This window comes from Drosophila montana, unplaced genomic scaffold (genome assembly GCF_035044405.1).
Source record: "Drosophila montana isolate Dmon_TW-CO22-7 unplaced genomic scaffold, ASM3504440v1 contig_2830_1, whole genome shotgun sequence".
Classification (NCBI taxonomy): Eukaryota; Metazoa; Arthropoda; class Insecta; order Diptera; family Drosophilidae; genus Drosophila; species Drosophila montana.
In genome coordinates, this window is record NW_026997702.1 from 19,521 (window position 1) to 35,702 (window position 16,182).

The window sequence follows — 16,182 nt, forward strand, 5'->3', positions numbered from 1 at the left end:
GATCGGTGCGATTGATTTTCTTATAGACAGGACAAGTGTAAAATTTTGGATTTTTGGCAGCTGCTGAGTAAATGGCATAGATGTGAACAACTGGCATAAGGGTAAAAAAAACTTTATTGGTTGATTCCACAAGGCGCCAAGTACGTCTATCCCAGCCGGCACCATCTACATATAATCCATGTACAAATACTCCCTCTTTTGGCGGCTTTTTGCATTCCTCTGGACCAACTTTGAGTGCATCATTATGCATTGTTACTTGATCTAAGGCCCAGCCTTGATGCGCGCTAGCAACTTCTTGACGCATAGCCCTAAGAAATCTTTGTGGTTTAAAAAATCCAGACATCCAAAAACAACTGGACGTGAGCCAAAGCTCCAAGTGTAAAACTGCGTATGGCGGTCAACAAGTTCGGTAAACCAAAAGCCCAAACTAGAAGAATGCCAACTACCACGCTTTAACACAGTCGGTACCCGTGAAAAAATTATCAAGGGAATCTCTTAAATTTTCACTCCTTATAATAGTTCCTTCAACAGGTAGTAGTAGATCTTTAAAAGTGTGTAAAGTAGCTTCTTGGCCGGGTCCACTCTACAAGAAAATTGTAGTTTGCCGAGACGCGAAGCTGAAAAGGGGGGTATGGAGCCGTCGGGATAACTCCGCCACAGAGTGGTTACTAGTTCTGTTAAGGAGAAGGGAAGCCGCCGGGATCGCTCCGATGCGGTTAGGTTAGAGTTGGCCTGCGTGATGGGTGCTGCTGGGATCGCTCCGCTGCAAGACGAAAGCCTACAAACGCACAATTGCTACACAGACAACGCAAACACTGTTTTATTTTGTGTACGTTCACTTCCGTTTTTATTTGTTTATTAACTTTCCTAAACTTGCTGCACCGTCAATTCTAGGCTGTTCCTATTTAACCTGGCAGCTAACTTGCGTTCCCTAAACTCTGTCCTTCGTTAAGTATACACGTCCGATACTCACGCTTGCCGGTTCCAAAGTGATCTTGCTGCTCAGCTTCAGCAGCTCAAAACCCTTTTCGCCCTTTTCGCTCTCCGGCGAAAACTCTCGCGCAAGCATTCGCTCTCTTCTACTCCTACTGTTAACGTTTTAGGAGTCAGAGTTGCTTATGATTAAATTTACATTATAATTGGCTCCTTTTAATTCCTAGTAAATCCACTCATTTCTATTCTTAATGATAAGTTTTCTATTTCATATTTCAGCTTCATTTGTTTGACACTTATCCTATGATTATTTATGATTATTTACAATATTGGTGGGTCTATTGTGACTCCGCGTACAAATTGTTCTTAATCTATTTTTCATTTTGCTGCTTGTCTCTCGGCCCTCCATCTTCGCTGGTGTCTTCTTGGCCTGGTCTGTGGTATATCTTTAGTTGGGCAACGTTAGCTACTCGCCTCTTTCCCTCGCCGTCACGCGCCAAGCGCACGATATTGGGCGAGACGAATTTTACGACCCGGTAGGGACTGTCAAACTTCGGCGCTAGCTTTGCCGCGAATCCGTCGGCAGCCTTTGACAACTGGTGTTGGCGTAGCCACACCTGCTCGTCCACTTTTGGCCGCCCGTCGTCGCAGACTGTAATGTCTTCCCTGGTCCTGGGGAGCACGCTGCAAGTTATGACGGACGATGTCGAACACCTCCCTCAGACGCTGGGCCTTTTCTCCTGGCGTTTGCTGAAACGTGGCGGGCCCAGGCGTAACCTCGTCATATAAAGCGGCTGGGAGACGAGGTTCGCGACCCTGTACCAAGAAAGCGGGAGAAAATCTGGTCGAGTCCGCCACACTTGTATTCACCGCCAACGCTATCTCAGGTAGGACCTCGTCCCACGAGCTATGATGTCCTTCGATGAACTGGGCGATCATCGTCTTGACCGTCCAGTTCGTCCGCTCGGTAGGGTTCTCCTGGGGGCAGTATGGCGCCGTGTATTGCACCTCTACGCCGATCGAAGTCAAGGAGGCCTTGAATGTTCGGCTTGTAATCTGCACTCCGTTGTCGCACACAAACTTCCGAGGGACTCCGAATCGGCAAAGTATCCGTTCCCAGAACGCCCTTTGCAAATGTTCCGCCGTCGCTCGCCTCAAAGGGACCAGTTCCACCCATTTGCATTCCAACGCATCGTGGAATACAAGCAACATGGTGTTACCGTGCTTCGAGCGTGGTAGCGGCTCCACGAAATCTGCGCATAATATGGCCCATGGTTCCGTCACCTGGCGCGTTAGCATTCGTCCAGCCGGTCTCACCTGTTCCACCTTGAACTTCTGACACACCTCGCAGCACCTCACATGTCGTGCGGCGTCCCGGAACATCCCTGGCCAGTAGTACCTCTGTCCTAGTCGGGATATCGTCTTCCTCACCCTTGATGACCTGCCGTCGGGGCATTGTGGCACTCCTACAGGACTCTCTGCCTCTGGTTACTGGCGACGCACAATTTCCATGGCACGTAGTCCTCGGCGTCTGCTCTGTGTCCCAGGTGGCGATAGAATTGGCCGTTCTCGACAGCATAGTCCGGATACTTTGCGGGCTCCTTGGCGAGTCTCTCCAGCATACACGCTGTCCTTCCACATGGGTGCTGCTCCTCCACGGCCTGGCGACATGCCTCCAGTGGCTGCCGGGACAGTGCGTCGGCTACCACGTTCAACTTCCCCCGTCGGTACTGCACGTCGAACTGGAACTGCTGCAACTCTAAGGCCCATCGAGCTATCCTTCGGTATGGACTCTCTATGGAGTTGAGCCATTTAAGTGCCATGTGGTCGGTAATGTCGTCGAACCTGTACCCCTCCAAGTAACATCTCAACTTGCGGATTGACCAAACTATAGCCAGACATTCCTTCTCCGTGGCTGAGTAGTTGGTCTCCGCCTTCATAAGTTTCCTACTGGCGTAAGCGATAACTCGCTCCTCCTCGTCGATGGTCTGTGTCAGGACGGCGCCGAGACCGTAATCGCTCGCATCCGTCTGCATCACGAATTTCTTGCTGAAATCCGGGCAAGCGAGGATCGGCGCGGTTGTGAGTCGGTCCTTGAGTTGCTCCAGCGCCTCCTGCTGTTCCACGCCCCACGACCATACCTTTTCCTTCTTCAAGAGAGCGGTCATCGGCTGCACCACCGACGCGAAATTGGGGACGAAGCGTCGATACCACGATGCCATCCCGAGGCACTGACGCAGCTCCTTGCAGTTCGATGGGGCCGTCAGCCTCTGGATCCGGAGCACCTTTGAGGGGTCCGTCCGTATCCCTTCGCCGCTCACTACGTGTCCTAAATATACCAGCTCCTTCCGGAAGAAATGGCATTTCTCTATGTTGAGCTTTAAGTTCGCTTCCCTCAGTCGTCGGAACACTTCTCTCAGGTTGGCTACGTGTTGCTCCTTGGTTGCGCCTATGACGATGATGTCGTCCAGGTAGGCGAAAGCGTGGGGCTCCATTTCCGGCCCTATCACCGAATCCAGTGCTCTCTGGAACGTGGCGCAGGCCGAGTGCAGACCAAAGGGCATCACCTTCCACTGGTATAGTCCCCGTCCTGGAACTGTGAACGCGGTGTACTGCCTGCTCTCTTCCTCCATGGGGATCTGCCAGTATCCTTGTTTCGGGTCCAGCGTCGATATGTAGCGCGCGTGCCGTAGGCGCTCTAAAATGTGGTTTATCCGGGGTACTGGGTATGCGTCCGGGATCGAATGTGCATTGAGCTGCCTATAGTCGATGCACATTCGCCATTCCCCTGTCTTCTTTTTCACCAACACGATCGGCGCACTGTAGGGCTTGGGAGGCTCGATGGCTCCCGTCCGGAGCAATTCCTCCACTTGCTTGTCGATGACTTGTTGCATCGCTGGGTTCCTCTGGTAGTACCTCTGCTTGATGGGCTCTTTGTCCTTCATTACGATCCGATGGCTGGCTATATGGGACACGCCTTTCAACCCCTCGAATCGCGCCAACTCTGCCTCCAGAAGCACCTGTAGGCTGGGCTCCAAGTCTGCTGGACAGCAGACGTCTCTCTGGCGTCCCAAACGTCATCTCACTGTCCCCGCAACGAATCGTCGTACCTATCGCTCGCAGAAAGTCCATACCTAGGCATCGGGGTCATGATTAGTAGCGGCATGCTTATCGTACGCCCCTTCACTTCAGATTTCGACGCATACCGAGCGATTCGCCCCACGGTGGGCCTCCGCAGCTGTCCCGTTGACGCGCGCTCTGCCGACTGTCGGCTTATGCGTGTGAGCGTGTGCCTGTATGTGTGCACACACGCTAGCACGCTCGCCGCAAACTCGCTCGCTCAGCGAGACGTTTTATGGCCGTTAGTCCGTTAGTTTTCGAGTCTTTGTTTTGTCTAGTTGTCCCCACGTGTGCCTTTGTCGCTGACACCCCTGTGGGACTTTCTATGCTCCCTTTTCCTATGCCGCAGGCAGCTAACTTCTCAGTTATTTTTGCCGTTTTGACTTTAACCCACTCTGGAGGCACTTTCATGGGCTTTTAGGCCACGTTAGTGCCACGCTCCTTCACGCCTAGGGTCCCTGCTCGGGTGCCACTTGTAAAGTAGCTCCTTGGCCGGGGTGATAACTCAGTCTTACCCAGGTCCACTCTACAAGAAATTTGTAGTTTGCCGAGACGCGAAGTTGAAAAGGGGGGTATGGAGCCGTCGGGATGACTCTGCCGCAGAGTGGTTGCTAATTCTGTTAAGGAAAAGGGGAAGCCGCCGGGATCGCTCCGCTGCGGTTAGGTTAGAGTTGGCCTGCGTGATGGGTGCTGCTGGGATCGCTCCGCTGCAAGACGAAAGCCTTCAAACGCACAATTGCTACACAGACAACGCAAACACTGTTTTATTTCGTGTACGTTCACTTCCGTTTTATTTGCTTTATCAACTTTCCTAAACTTGCTGCACCGTCAATTCTAGGCTGTTCCTACCTAACCTGGCAGCTAACTTGCGTTCCCTAAACTCTCTCCTTCGTTAAGTATGCACGTCCGATACTCACGCTTGCCGGTTCCAAAGTGATCTTGCTGCTCAGCTTCAGCAGCTCAAAACCCTTTTTCGCCCTTTTCGCTCTCCGGCGAAAACTCTCGCGCAAGCATTCGCTCTCTTCTACTCCTACTGTTAACGTCTAAGGAGTCAGAGTTGCTTATGCTTAAATTTACATTTTAATTGGCTCCTCTTAATTCCTAATAAATCCACTCCTTTCTATTCTTAATGATAAGTTTTCTATTTCATATTTTTACCTTCATTTGCTTCATTTGTTTGACACTTATCCTATGATTATTTATGATTATTTATAATATTGGTGGGTCTATTGTGACTCCGCGTCACAAGTGTTACGCACAAGAAGTATAATCTGTATAATTTAATTTAGTTTTTTAATTAAATGTGTCTAACTCTTGGCATCCTTTCAATCTCTTGCCATAGAAATATATTCATAGAACTTGTAGCACCTGCGGTTATGAGGACTTGTTTTACATCATATAAGTCGAACGCTGGAGGCGTTTTACCCAGCATTTCCCCTACTTGACGGGCAACTCGATCCTATCGAGTTTCGGAAGTTATTTCCCACAGTATGAAGAAATGTAGACAAGAGATAAATAAAATGGCGATTGAGAATAATCCAGAAAATCTTGGGACAAATTGGTATAAGTTCGTTTAAGGACCGCTCGAATCCCCGCTGGAAGTTCATTTATGTATTTAAGTGACATCTGTAACAGTGTTATTGGAAACATAGGGTGAGGTTCGGTGGTAATCCAAATACGAAATCCTGATTAATTAATTGTTTACTTTGCCGTTCTAATTCCAGAATTTGAATCATTAACTCGTTCATGTACTCCAAACATAAGTGACAGTTTTGCAAAAGCACCCACCCGCCTTCATCCATGCATGTCGAAATTAATTTAGGAGCATGGATCTCTTGACCCTGGCCCATTGATATTGGGTGGCATTTAAGTTCATTCTTTTTAGCTAGTAATTCTATATTAGATGATGGATCTGAGCCGAGCGAAAGAAAACATATCATTGGGACAAGCTCTCTACTCTCTAATAGTAACTCTTCAAAATTAAGAACGACCGGTTCCGCAAAACGTTCGCCCAATGAGTGAGATATATATTTTCGGCTTTGAGCAATAGTTCGGTCCATACACCAGGAGCGTATAAGAAGAATCTTACGAAACGGATCGAGTGAATTGAAACCATCTGGTATGACTTCATTTTCATGAGAATCTTTTTTGAACCATATAAACCAGGCTCGCTCATTTCCGCTAACTTTTGTAAGTATGTTGACAAACGGTGATAAGTTTGTGAGCTGCACCAAATTTAGCCTCGTTTCATCTGTTACCCAGCGGAATGGCACGGGGGGACAGTCATTCAGATTAATCGCAGCGCCTCCCTTTATAAAAGTCTGGAATTCGTCAAATGTAATCAGCTCTAACTGACGATCAATACTTAATGCCATAAGAAGCACAAAAAGAAATTTATCCTTCTCATACAGTCCACGAGACTTGTACCTGTAAATTTCAAGAGTCAGATAGTTTATAATACTTTTGATACGCTTTTGTGTTATATGCGTTTTTGCGGAGTTATGCATAGAAGCATCGAAACGGTCCAAAAACTGTACAAGTGAAGTTTAGTACATATTGTTAACCATTGTCATACTACAAACAAGAAAATATAGCACACTTCCTCGAGTGGCTACGACGCGATATTCTTCACGCGCTGCATTTATCTTGCCCTCAGTTATTATTAGGATTAGGAAGCTTGGTTGTAATGTAGCATCTAAAGTCTGGATTCCAGTCAACCTCTTTGTCGCCTATTTTAACTTTATATTGTGTTCCAACCTTAAGCAAATTGCGATCAAGTAAATTATCCAGGCAGGGATCTAACTCTTCTGCCACATCTTCAATAATAATAGGTTGCCCCAAATTAAGTGAATCTTCAATGTGATTTCGAAATTATTTGTAACTAAGAACTGTAATAATTAGTTGATTTTGTTTCTCCATATTTTTGATCCAAACTTTGCCCTGTGACTGTGGGTCGATAAGCAGTGGAAAGCATCTTGCCTTAGTAGCAATAATTCCATTCTGAATAGACAGTTCATCTGTGGGCAAACCTTGGATATTCCATTCACCAATTCGTGATCGATCTGTAAGATTATCTATAACATTTACGCTCGCTGAAATCGGTATCATTTTTTCAATAATTTGTTTAGTCCAAAGGCTTCAAAAATAGCTACGAAATTCTTGGTTAAAGGGACCGGTATATGAGAGAAATGCAGTAAGCGAAATAGCGTCACCAACTGAACAATTTGTTCTGTCCAGCGAATTTTTCGCCAACTAATCCACCTATTAGAGCTGTTGCTGCATCCATTTTGTCCTGACATTTTTTTGTTTCAGTCAAAACAGTTTGTTTTTTAGAAACAGCTTCTTCCAAAGTCTTTTGGACATCCGCTAATTCATTTTCTTTCTGTCGCAGTGACTTTTCAACTTCACGTAAGTCCTCCGATGCTCTTTGATATTTTGCCTCTTGTACGGCTAAATTTGCTTTTAGTGGAAGAACCTCTTTATTAACTTCAAAATATTTAGACATAGCCATTGTCCAGGATAATAGACCAGCGACGTTGCCAGAAGCTACTTTTGCAGCTTCAAACGTGTATTGACTAGGGAGAGATAAACATAAAAAGTTAGTAAAAATAACAGTTTTTAATATTATTTGGGATATATTAATCTAGTGTATGCCTGAATACAAATACAAATTTCAGGCTTTAAATCGCAAATATGCTACGTCCCTGCTCAGGCGCTACTTGTAAAGGAGCTACTGGCCGGGCTTTTCTGGAATGAAGGGTTTAGAGGGGAAATGTATTTGATATATATATATAATATTCTAAAAGCTACATGTCAAGTTTGGTGACTCTAGCTCATATTATTTGCCGAAATTGCTTTAAAAACAGGATTTCGATATCAATTTGTATCGATTGCTTGGAAACGGGCAAGTTATCGAATATCGGAAACAAACTCGATCTGCTCTTACAGGTTCTTATAGCTCTTATAGGTTATGAGATCCTTGCGTTCATACATACGGACGGTTGGACAGACGGACGGACAGACGGACAGACAGACGGATATGGCTAGATCGACACGGCTGTTGATGCTGATCAAGAATATATATACTTTATGGGATCGGAGATGCTTCCTTCTGCCTGTTACATACATTTGCACAAATACATTATACCCTTTTTACCATTTTTAATGGGTTCAGAGTATAAAAAGGAGGCAGAAAAATGAAGTAAAAATTCAGCAGCAGGACTGGAACAGTTCATTTAAGGCTCACTTAGTTTAAAATTATTTAAGTCAGGGTCAAGGACGTTTATTGTTTGACTAGTCAACTTCGATTTATACCATATAAATAACTATAAAAATTTGAATAAATATAAAGCCAAGAATAATTCTTTAGTTATTTTGATCGCTTTATGAAAACCATAATCCTTTCTTTGTTTACCACGGTCGAACAATGTTAGCCGAATAAGGTTATGATCAAGACGGAAATCTAAAGCATTAACTTTGTTACCAGAATTGTTGAACGGCAGGCTAACAGGAGGAACATCAGGACATTAAGGAGGTGATGCATAGCGGCTTTATAATATAGGTTCAGAGCGGGCTAAGTTATTTATTACTCAAACTAGATTATCTATAACCACTATTTAATATAGAAAGTTGACAACGATAGTCAGATAAAATTACATTTATTATTTTGTACAATACTTGATAATTTTAGATATTATAATAGACAATTTAATATTATAATAAACTTTTAATCTTTATTTAACATCACATAGCAAAGCAACGCCACGCAGGACCCAATGATCTGGTGGCTTATTAGATTGCAGCCACAGTGGGCAGATATAGTTAAGATCGGTGCGATTGATTTTCTTATAGACAGGACAAGTGTAAAGTTTTGGATTTTTGGCAGCTGTTGAGTAAATGGCATAGATGTGAACAACTGGCATAAGGGTAAATAAAACTTTATTGGTTGATTCCACAAGGCGCGAAGTACGTCTATCCCAGCCGGCACCATCTACATATAATCCATGTACAAATACTCCCTCTTTTGGCGGCTTCTTGCATTCCTCTGGACCAACTTTGAGTGCATCATTATGCATTGTTACTTGATCTAAGGCCCAGCCTTGATGCGCGCGAGCAACTTCTTGACGCATAGCCGTAAGAAATCCTTGTGGATTAAAAAATCCAGACATCCAAAAAACAACTGGACGCGATCCAAAGCACCAATTGTAAAACTGCGTATGGCGGTCAACAAGTTCGGTAAACCAGAAGCCCAAACTAGAAGAAACCCAACTACCACGCTTAAACACAGTCGGTACCCGTGCATTAAAAATATTATCAAGGGCATCTCTTAAATTTTCACTCATTATAATAGTTCCTTCAACAGCTAGTAGTAGATCTTTAAAAGTGTTACGCACAAGAAGTATAATCTGGAATGATAAAGTATTAAGAATAAGTCATTTACTTTTTTAATTAATTGAGTCTAACTCTTTGCATCCTATCAATCTCTTGCCGTAGAAATATATTCATAGAACTTGTAGCACCTGCGGCTATGAGGACTTGTTTCACATCAAATAAGTCGAACGCTGGAGGAGTTTTACCCAGCATTTCCCTTACTTGACGGGCAACTCGATCCTCTCGAGTTTCGGAAGTTCCACTTGAAGATTCTATTAAAATATACAGAAAAATTAAAGATTACTAGATACTTATTTATTTTATACTTACCTTTAGGTTGAATGGACATTATTTCTTCCAAAATATTACGCATCGTATTAGTTTGATATGTTATTTCAGCATTCGAATTAAATCCATAAACCTGTGGAGGGTCGACATTCAACATATTGTCAATGGCTGATAAATATGCTTCCCGTTCTTTAAAGCTGTATACGATGTATCCTTTGAAGAACTGAAAGTGGTCTTCGAAAAGAGCATCATGAAACCAAACACGTGTGAATGTATTAAGAAGTCGCTTATCATAATCATCAGTAACACGTCCACCATATTGTACCTCTCCAAGCATATAACGTACGGTTACCCAGCTAATACCCTTTCCTGGTTCAAGGTCATCTAAATGGTTTTGAACAAATAAGCAACTGGCCAACCAATCAGAGGAATTAAATTCATAGGGGATATTCCATCCTAGCGGCCCAAATTTACGTCTTTCTTGTACCACAGTATGAAGAAAGGATATAGAATAGACAAGAGATAAATAAAATGGCGATTGAGAATAATCCAGGAAATCTTGGGACAAATTGGTATAAGTTCGTTTAAGGCCCGCTCGAATCCCCGCTGGCGGTTCATTTGTGTATTTAAGTGACATCTGTAATAATGTTATTGGAAACATAGGGTGAGGTTCGGTGGTAATCCAAATACGAAATCCTGGATTAATTAATTGTTTACTTTGCCGTTCTAATTCAAGAATTTGAACCATTAACTCGTTCATGTAGTCCAAACCTAAGTGACAGTTTTGCAAAAGCACCCACCCGCCTTCATCCATGCATGTCGAAATTAATTTACGAGCATGGATCTCTTGACCCTGGCCCATTGATATTGGGTGGCATTTAAGTTCATTCTTTTTAGCTAGTAATTCTATATTAGATGATGGATCTGAGCCGAGCGAAAGAAAACATATCATTGGGACAAGCTCTCTACTCTCTAATAGTAACTCTTCAAAATTAAGAACGACCGGTTCCGCAAAACGTTCGCCCAATGAGTGAGATATATATTTTCGGCTTTGAGCAATAGTTCGGTCCATACACCAGGAGCGTATAAGAAGCATCTTACGAAACGGATCGAGTGAATTGAAACCATCTGGTATGACTTCATTTTCAGGAGAATCTTTTTTGAACCATATAAACCAGGCTCGCTCATTTCCGCTAACTTTTGTAAGTATGTTGACAAACGGTGATAAGTTTGTGAGCTGCACCAAATTTAGCCACGTTTCATCTGTTACCCAGCGGAATGGCACGGGGGGACAGTCATTCAGATTAATCGCAGCGCCTCCCTTTATAAAAGTCTGGAATTCGTCAAATGTAATCAGTTCTAACTGACGATCAATACTTAATGCCATAAGAAGCACAAAAAGAAATTTATCCTTCTCATACAGTCCACGAGACTTGTACCTGTAAATTTCAAGAGTCAGATAGTTTATAATTCTTTTGATACGCTTTTGTGTTATATGCGTTTTTGCGGAGTTATGCATAGAAGCATCGAAACGGTCCAAAAACTGTACAAGTGAAGTTTGGTACATATTGTTAACCATTGTCATACTACAAACAAGAAAGTATAGCACACTTCCTCGAGTGGCTACGACGCGATATTCTTCACGCGCTGCATTTATCTTGCCCTCAGTTACTTTAGCTACTTCAATTTTCTCCTTAACTTCTATGGCTGTGTTTTTACTTGTGTTTAGTACCTCAATCACTGTTACATCATCAAGTAAACTTCCTTGTGTGGTCGATAGTTTATGTAATAAATTTGCTTCTAGCTCTTTCATTTTTTTCATATTTATAGTGACTGTCTCCACTAATTGTACACGTTCATCTTCCAGCTCTTTTCTTTCAGTAAGTATGACACGACCTAATAATTGATCTTCTAATCCACGCATCGTGACAGTAAAGTCAATAATAGAAGTTCGAGCAAATATTTCTGGCGTATAAGCGGGATTAGGAAGCTTGGTTGTAATGTAGCATCTAAAGTCTGGATTCCAGTCAACCTCTTTGTCGCCTATTTTAACTTTATATTGTGTTCCAACCTTAAGCAAATTGCGATCAAGTAAATTATCCAGGCAGGGATCTAACTCTTCTGCCACATCTTCAATAATAATAGGTTGCCCCAAATTAAGTGAATCTTCAATGTGATTACGAAAGTATTTGTGATTAAGAGCTGTAATAATTAGTTGATTTTGTTTCTCCATATTTTTGATCCAAACTTTGCCCTGTGACTGTGGGTCGATAAGCAGTGGAAAGCGTCTTGCCTTAGTAGCAATAATTCCATTCTGAATAGACAGTTCATCTGTAGGCAAACCTTGGATATTCCATTCACCAATTTGTGATCGATCTGTAAGATTATCTATAACATTTACGCTCGCTGAAATCGGTATCATTTTTTCAATAATTTGTTTAGTCCAAAGGCTTAAAAAATAGCTACGAAATTCTTGGTTAAAGGGACCGGTATATGATAGAAATGCAGTAAGCAAAATAACGTCACCAACTAAACGTTCCGTTTCACTTTTAAACGATGCAATTTGTTCTGTCCAGCGAATTTTTTCGCCAACTAATCCACCTATTAGAGCTGTTGCTGCATCCATTTTGTCCTGACATTTTTTTGCTTCAGTCAAAACGGTTTGTTTTTTAGAAACAGCTTCTTCCAAAGTCTTTTGGACATCCGCTAATTCATTTTCTTTTTGTTGCAGTAACTCTTCAGCTTCACGTAAGTCCTCCGATGCTCTTTGATATTTTGCCTCTTGTACGGCTAAATTTGCTTTTAGTGGAAGAACCTCTTTATTAACTTCAAAATATTTAGCCATAGCCATTGTCCAGGATAATAGACCAGCGACGTTGCCACAAGCCACTTTTGCAGCTTCAAACGTGTATTGACTAGGGAGAGATAAATATAAAAAGTTAGTAAAAATAACAGTTTTTAATATTATTTGGGATATATTAATCTAGTGTATGCCTGACTACAAATACAAATTTCAGGCTTTAAATCGCAAATATGCTACGTCCCAGCTCAGGCGCTACTTGTAAAGGAGCTACTGGCCGGGCTTTTCTGGAATGAAGGGTTTAGAGGCGGAAATGTTTCAAAAAGAATATAACGAACTAGTCTATAGGGTATGAAGTAGCATTTAATAACGAGCCACTCCTCCCTCCGCAGGTGTCCACCCGCCACAACGTGACATCTACTGTAAATAATTAGATTTTCCACATATATGTAATAAGAATATATTTGTCGGCTAGCACGTCAGTGCTGTTTTGTATCTATGTTCAGAATGAATTTATTCGTATTTAAAATTGTGCGGTTAGTCTATGGATATACATAAGTACTTTTGCTGTTATCGGTTAACAGCTACAAAGAGAAGGAGAGTGAGTAGCTTGCATATGCCTGTGCTAGTGAGCATATATATTGCTCATGGAATGCGCTTAGACGGAGCGTGGGATATGCAGCGTAAGCATAAACGGTCAGCTAGTGAGGCTAGTGAACCGCGCTTCGTAGTATGAGACAGAGCCAATACATAAAGTGGCTCTGGGCTTGTTTAATATGTAATTGTTATTATATGCAGCAAAGTGCCGCATACTTTATATTTAAATACATGGTGTTCTGTTAAGGCATCTACACACTACACCTCCCTTTTTAGAGAAATAACGTAATATTAAGAATGTGTAGTTATAAAATGAACTTAGTTATTGTATGTTTTTTTTTTTTTTGTATATTTTTTTTTGTTATATAAAATAGTAAGTATAGTAGTAATAGTAATAAGAAGTTTTGGAATTTAAAAATTGAATAAAATATTTTGATATAAAAATTGAAAAATTTATGAATATAAAAATACAAAAATGTAAGAATATAACAAGTTTATTACTACAAAAATTTTTTTTTATTGTTATTGTTTTTATTGTATTTTTTTTTTAATTTGGCAGATCAGGCCGTTGTATTTTTTATTTATTTTATTGTTTTGCTTTTAAATTCATATTGAAAATTTAGAAGTATTATGCATTAAAAAATATTAATCTATCCCTATAGGGTCCCGTAAATTTAAAACCTAATTTATGTCCTGTTTCATTTTTTAATAAAACCAAATCGCCTATCGATAATTCTATGTTATTTGATTTTAAATCATATATTTCTTTATTTTTTTTAATTTTAATTTTAATCTAAATTACAATCTAAATTAGCAAATTAATATGTTTTGGTAAGTTGTTTGTTTTACCAAATACTAGCTCATATAGACAATAATTATGTGCCATAGAGGGGGTCGTGTTGAAACAGTAATCGAAATATTGAAGCCGTACGTCCCAATCAGTTTTATCAACTGACATGTATGATCGTATGTAGTCATTAAAAGTTCTATGACTTCTTTCGACTGTTCCAACTGTCTGGTGGTGGTGTGCGGTAGATTTTATATTTTAAATTTTTAAACATTTACACAAGTAATTAGTTATTGAATTTTTATATTCTGTTCCGAATTGGACCGAACTTCAGTATAAAAGATACAAATATTGCTTTTGCAACTGTCTTAGCGGATTTGTTTGGTACTGGAATTTTTTTAAATCACAAATCAATGTAATTGCGTATTCGTTACCATTTTCAGATTTTGGTAGTGGACCTATAGTATCCACTATCACTCTGTCTAACGCATGTATCGGCGTTTCTGTAATGGACATAGGTGTCCATGTGTGCTTTATTGTTTTAGCTTTTTGACATTTCGGACAATTACGTATGTACTTTGTAATATGACGTGTCATATTTTTCCAATAGTAATGTCTTTTTATTTTTGCTATCGTTTTTGTAATGCCTGTGTGACCACCTTGAATAGGATCATCATGGAATGTAGACATAATTGCTCTTTTTTCTGATTTCTTTTCTATTTGGTTTACCGGCTTTAGATATTTATTGGCCATTTGTTTAAAAGTATCAATGGAAATTAATTCAAAGATCTTTTCGCTCGGTGTCACTTTGAGTTGGCTAAGAAAAATTATACCGTCTTCTTTTTCGAGCCTTTGGAAAAATTGACCTAACTCGAAAGTTCCATTAGTATAAAGGTCGCTAATCTCAATTCTAGCAACAATCTTTCTACCATGTTTTAAAATACATAGCATATTCGTTATGTGCAAGGTCACTAATTTTCGTATATCGTCGTTTTTAATGACGTCGTATACGTTGGTCTTTTGTTGGAAGCTTTATCAAGATTTGGCAAAATTTCTTATCATTTTCCTGCGCAGGATTTATTTTGTCTACTTTTTTGTCTTGTAGTTACTTTCAAGATATTTGTGTTAGTAATTTATAATTCTTTAATGGTTATTTTTGATAACGCATCTGCAACAAAATTGTCTTTGCCCTTTAGATATTCTACAGTGAACTCATACTCTTCTAAATCTAGTCTCATTTTCGTTAATTTTCAACTTGGATTTACCATTGAAAACAGATATGTCAATGGTCTATGTTCTGTTTTAATTCTGAAATGTTGACCATATATATATGGTCGAAAATGCGTTATTGCCCAGTGGATTGCTGCTAACTCTTGTTCAGTTGTACTTGTATTGCTTTCTCCTTTTGTAAATGAACGAGAAGCATATGCTACGGGCAATTGTTTATCTCCATAAGTTTGAGTTAAAGCTGCTCCGTAGGCTAGTTTAATGGCATCTGCGATGATGCAAAACTCTTTTCATAAATCTGGGTATTTTAGTAAAGTAGGCTTCATAAGAGCTTTTTTTAAACAATCGAAAGCTTTTTGGCATTAATCGGACCACTTTTAAATCTAAGCATGAGAAATATTTTGCTCTGCCTTGTTGGTAACGGAAATTTATGGGATAGTAATTTGTTATCGGAACCTGGTAACCCTTTTTTTTGAACAAGAAATATAGGGCTGCTATATTCTAATACAGACGGTTCTACAATTTTACACAAGATGAGTTTTTCGACTTGATAATTAACTTCATCTTTATGAGTAAGAGGAATTTTGAAATTTTTAATGTATCTTTAAGGCTTAGTACTTGTTTATACAAATTATTGTTCGTTATGGATTCGGTTTCGAGTCCGAATATGTCTGTGTACTTGGTACAGAGATCTTTTAATTGTGTTTTAAATAATGGGGGAAAGTTCTTTTTAGTTTTTCCATCACCGTTTCTTGGCGTTTCTTGCTAATTTCATGGACTGTTTAATAGTTTAATTTAGTTTTTCTATTTTAATGTCATTAAGGTTTATTATTTTTACTGAACTTGGGGTGTTTAGTATTCGAACAAAAGTTTGTTAATTATTGGAAATTGTATTTCCGATGAAGATTCCTTTGAAGTTTTGTGGCATTATTATCACAAGTGTGAATTATTGGTAAATTTGTTGGGTAATTTAAATTATTAGGCCGAAGTATTAGAGAATCACATGTTTGTGTGAAATCTAATTGGCAATTATACTTTTTAAAGTATAATTAAAGTAAAA

General features: G+C 40.5%; 1 protein-coding gene across 2 annotated transcripts; it reads right to left on the reverse strand.

Annotated features, from left to right (window-relative positions):
* Nucleotides 1-8,695: 8,695 nt before the first annotated feature.
* On the reverse strand, nt 8,696-12,620 carry LOC135430045 (dynein axonemal heavy chain 8-like). Of its 2 annotated transcripts, XM_064684594.1 has the most exons (4): nt 9,945-12,620; nt 9,754-9,776; nt 9,517-9,695; nt 8,696-9,458 (listed from the first exon to the last, which is right to left on the reverse strand). In XM_064684594.1, exons 1-4 carry the CDS (start codon nt 12,560-12,562, stop codon nt 8,787-8,789), a joined length of 3,492 nt encoding a protein of 1,163 aa, XP_064540664.1. In that variant the 5' UTR covers nt 12,563-12,620; the 3' UTR covers nt 8,696-8,786. The 2 variants fall into 2 exon arrangements, with proteins under 2 accessions (XP_064540664.1, XP_064540663.1); XM_064684593.1 differs by having other exon boundaries at nt 9,754-12,620.
* Nucleotides 12,621-16,182: the final 3,562 nt, after the last annotated feature.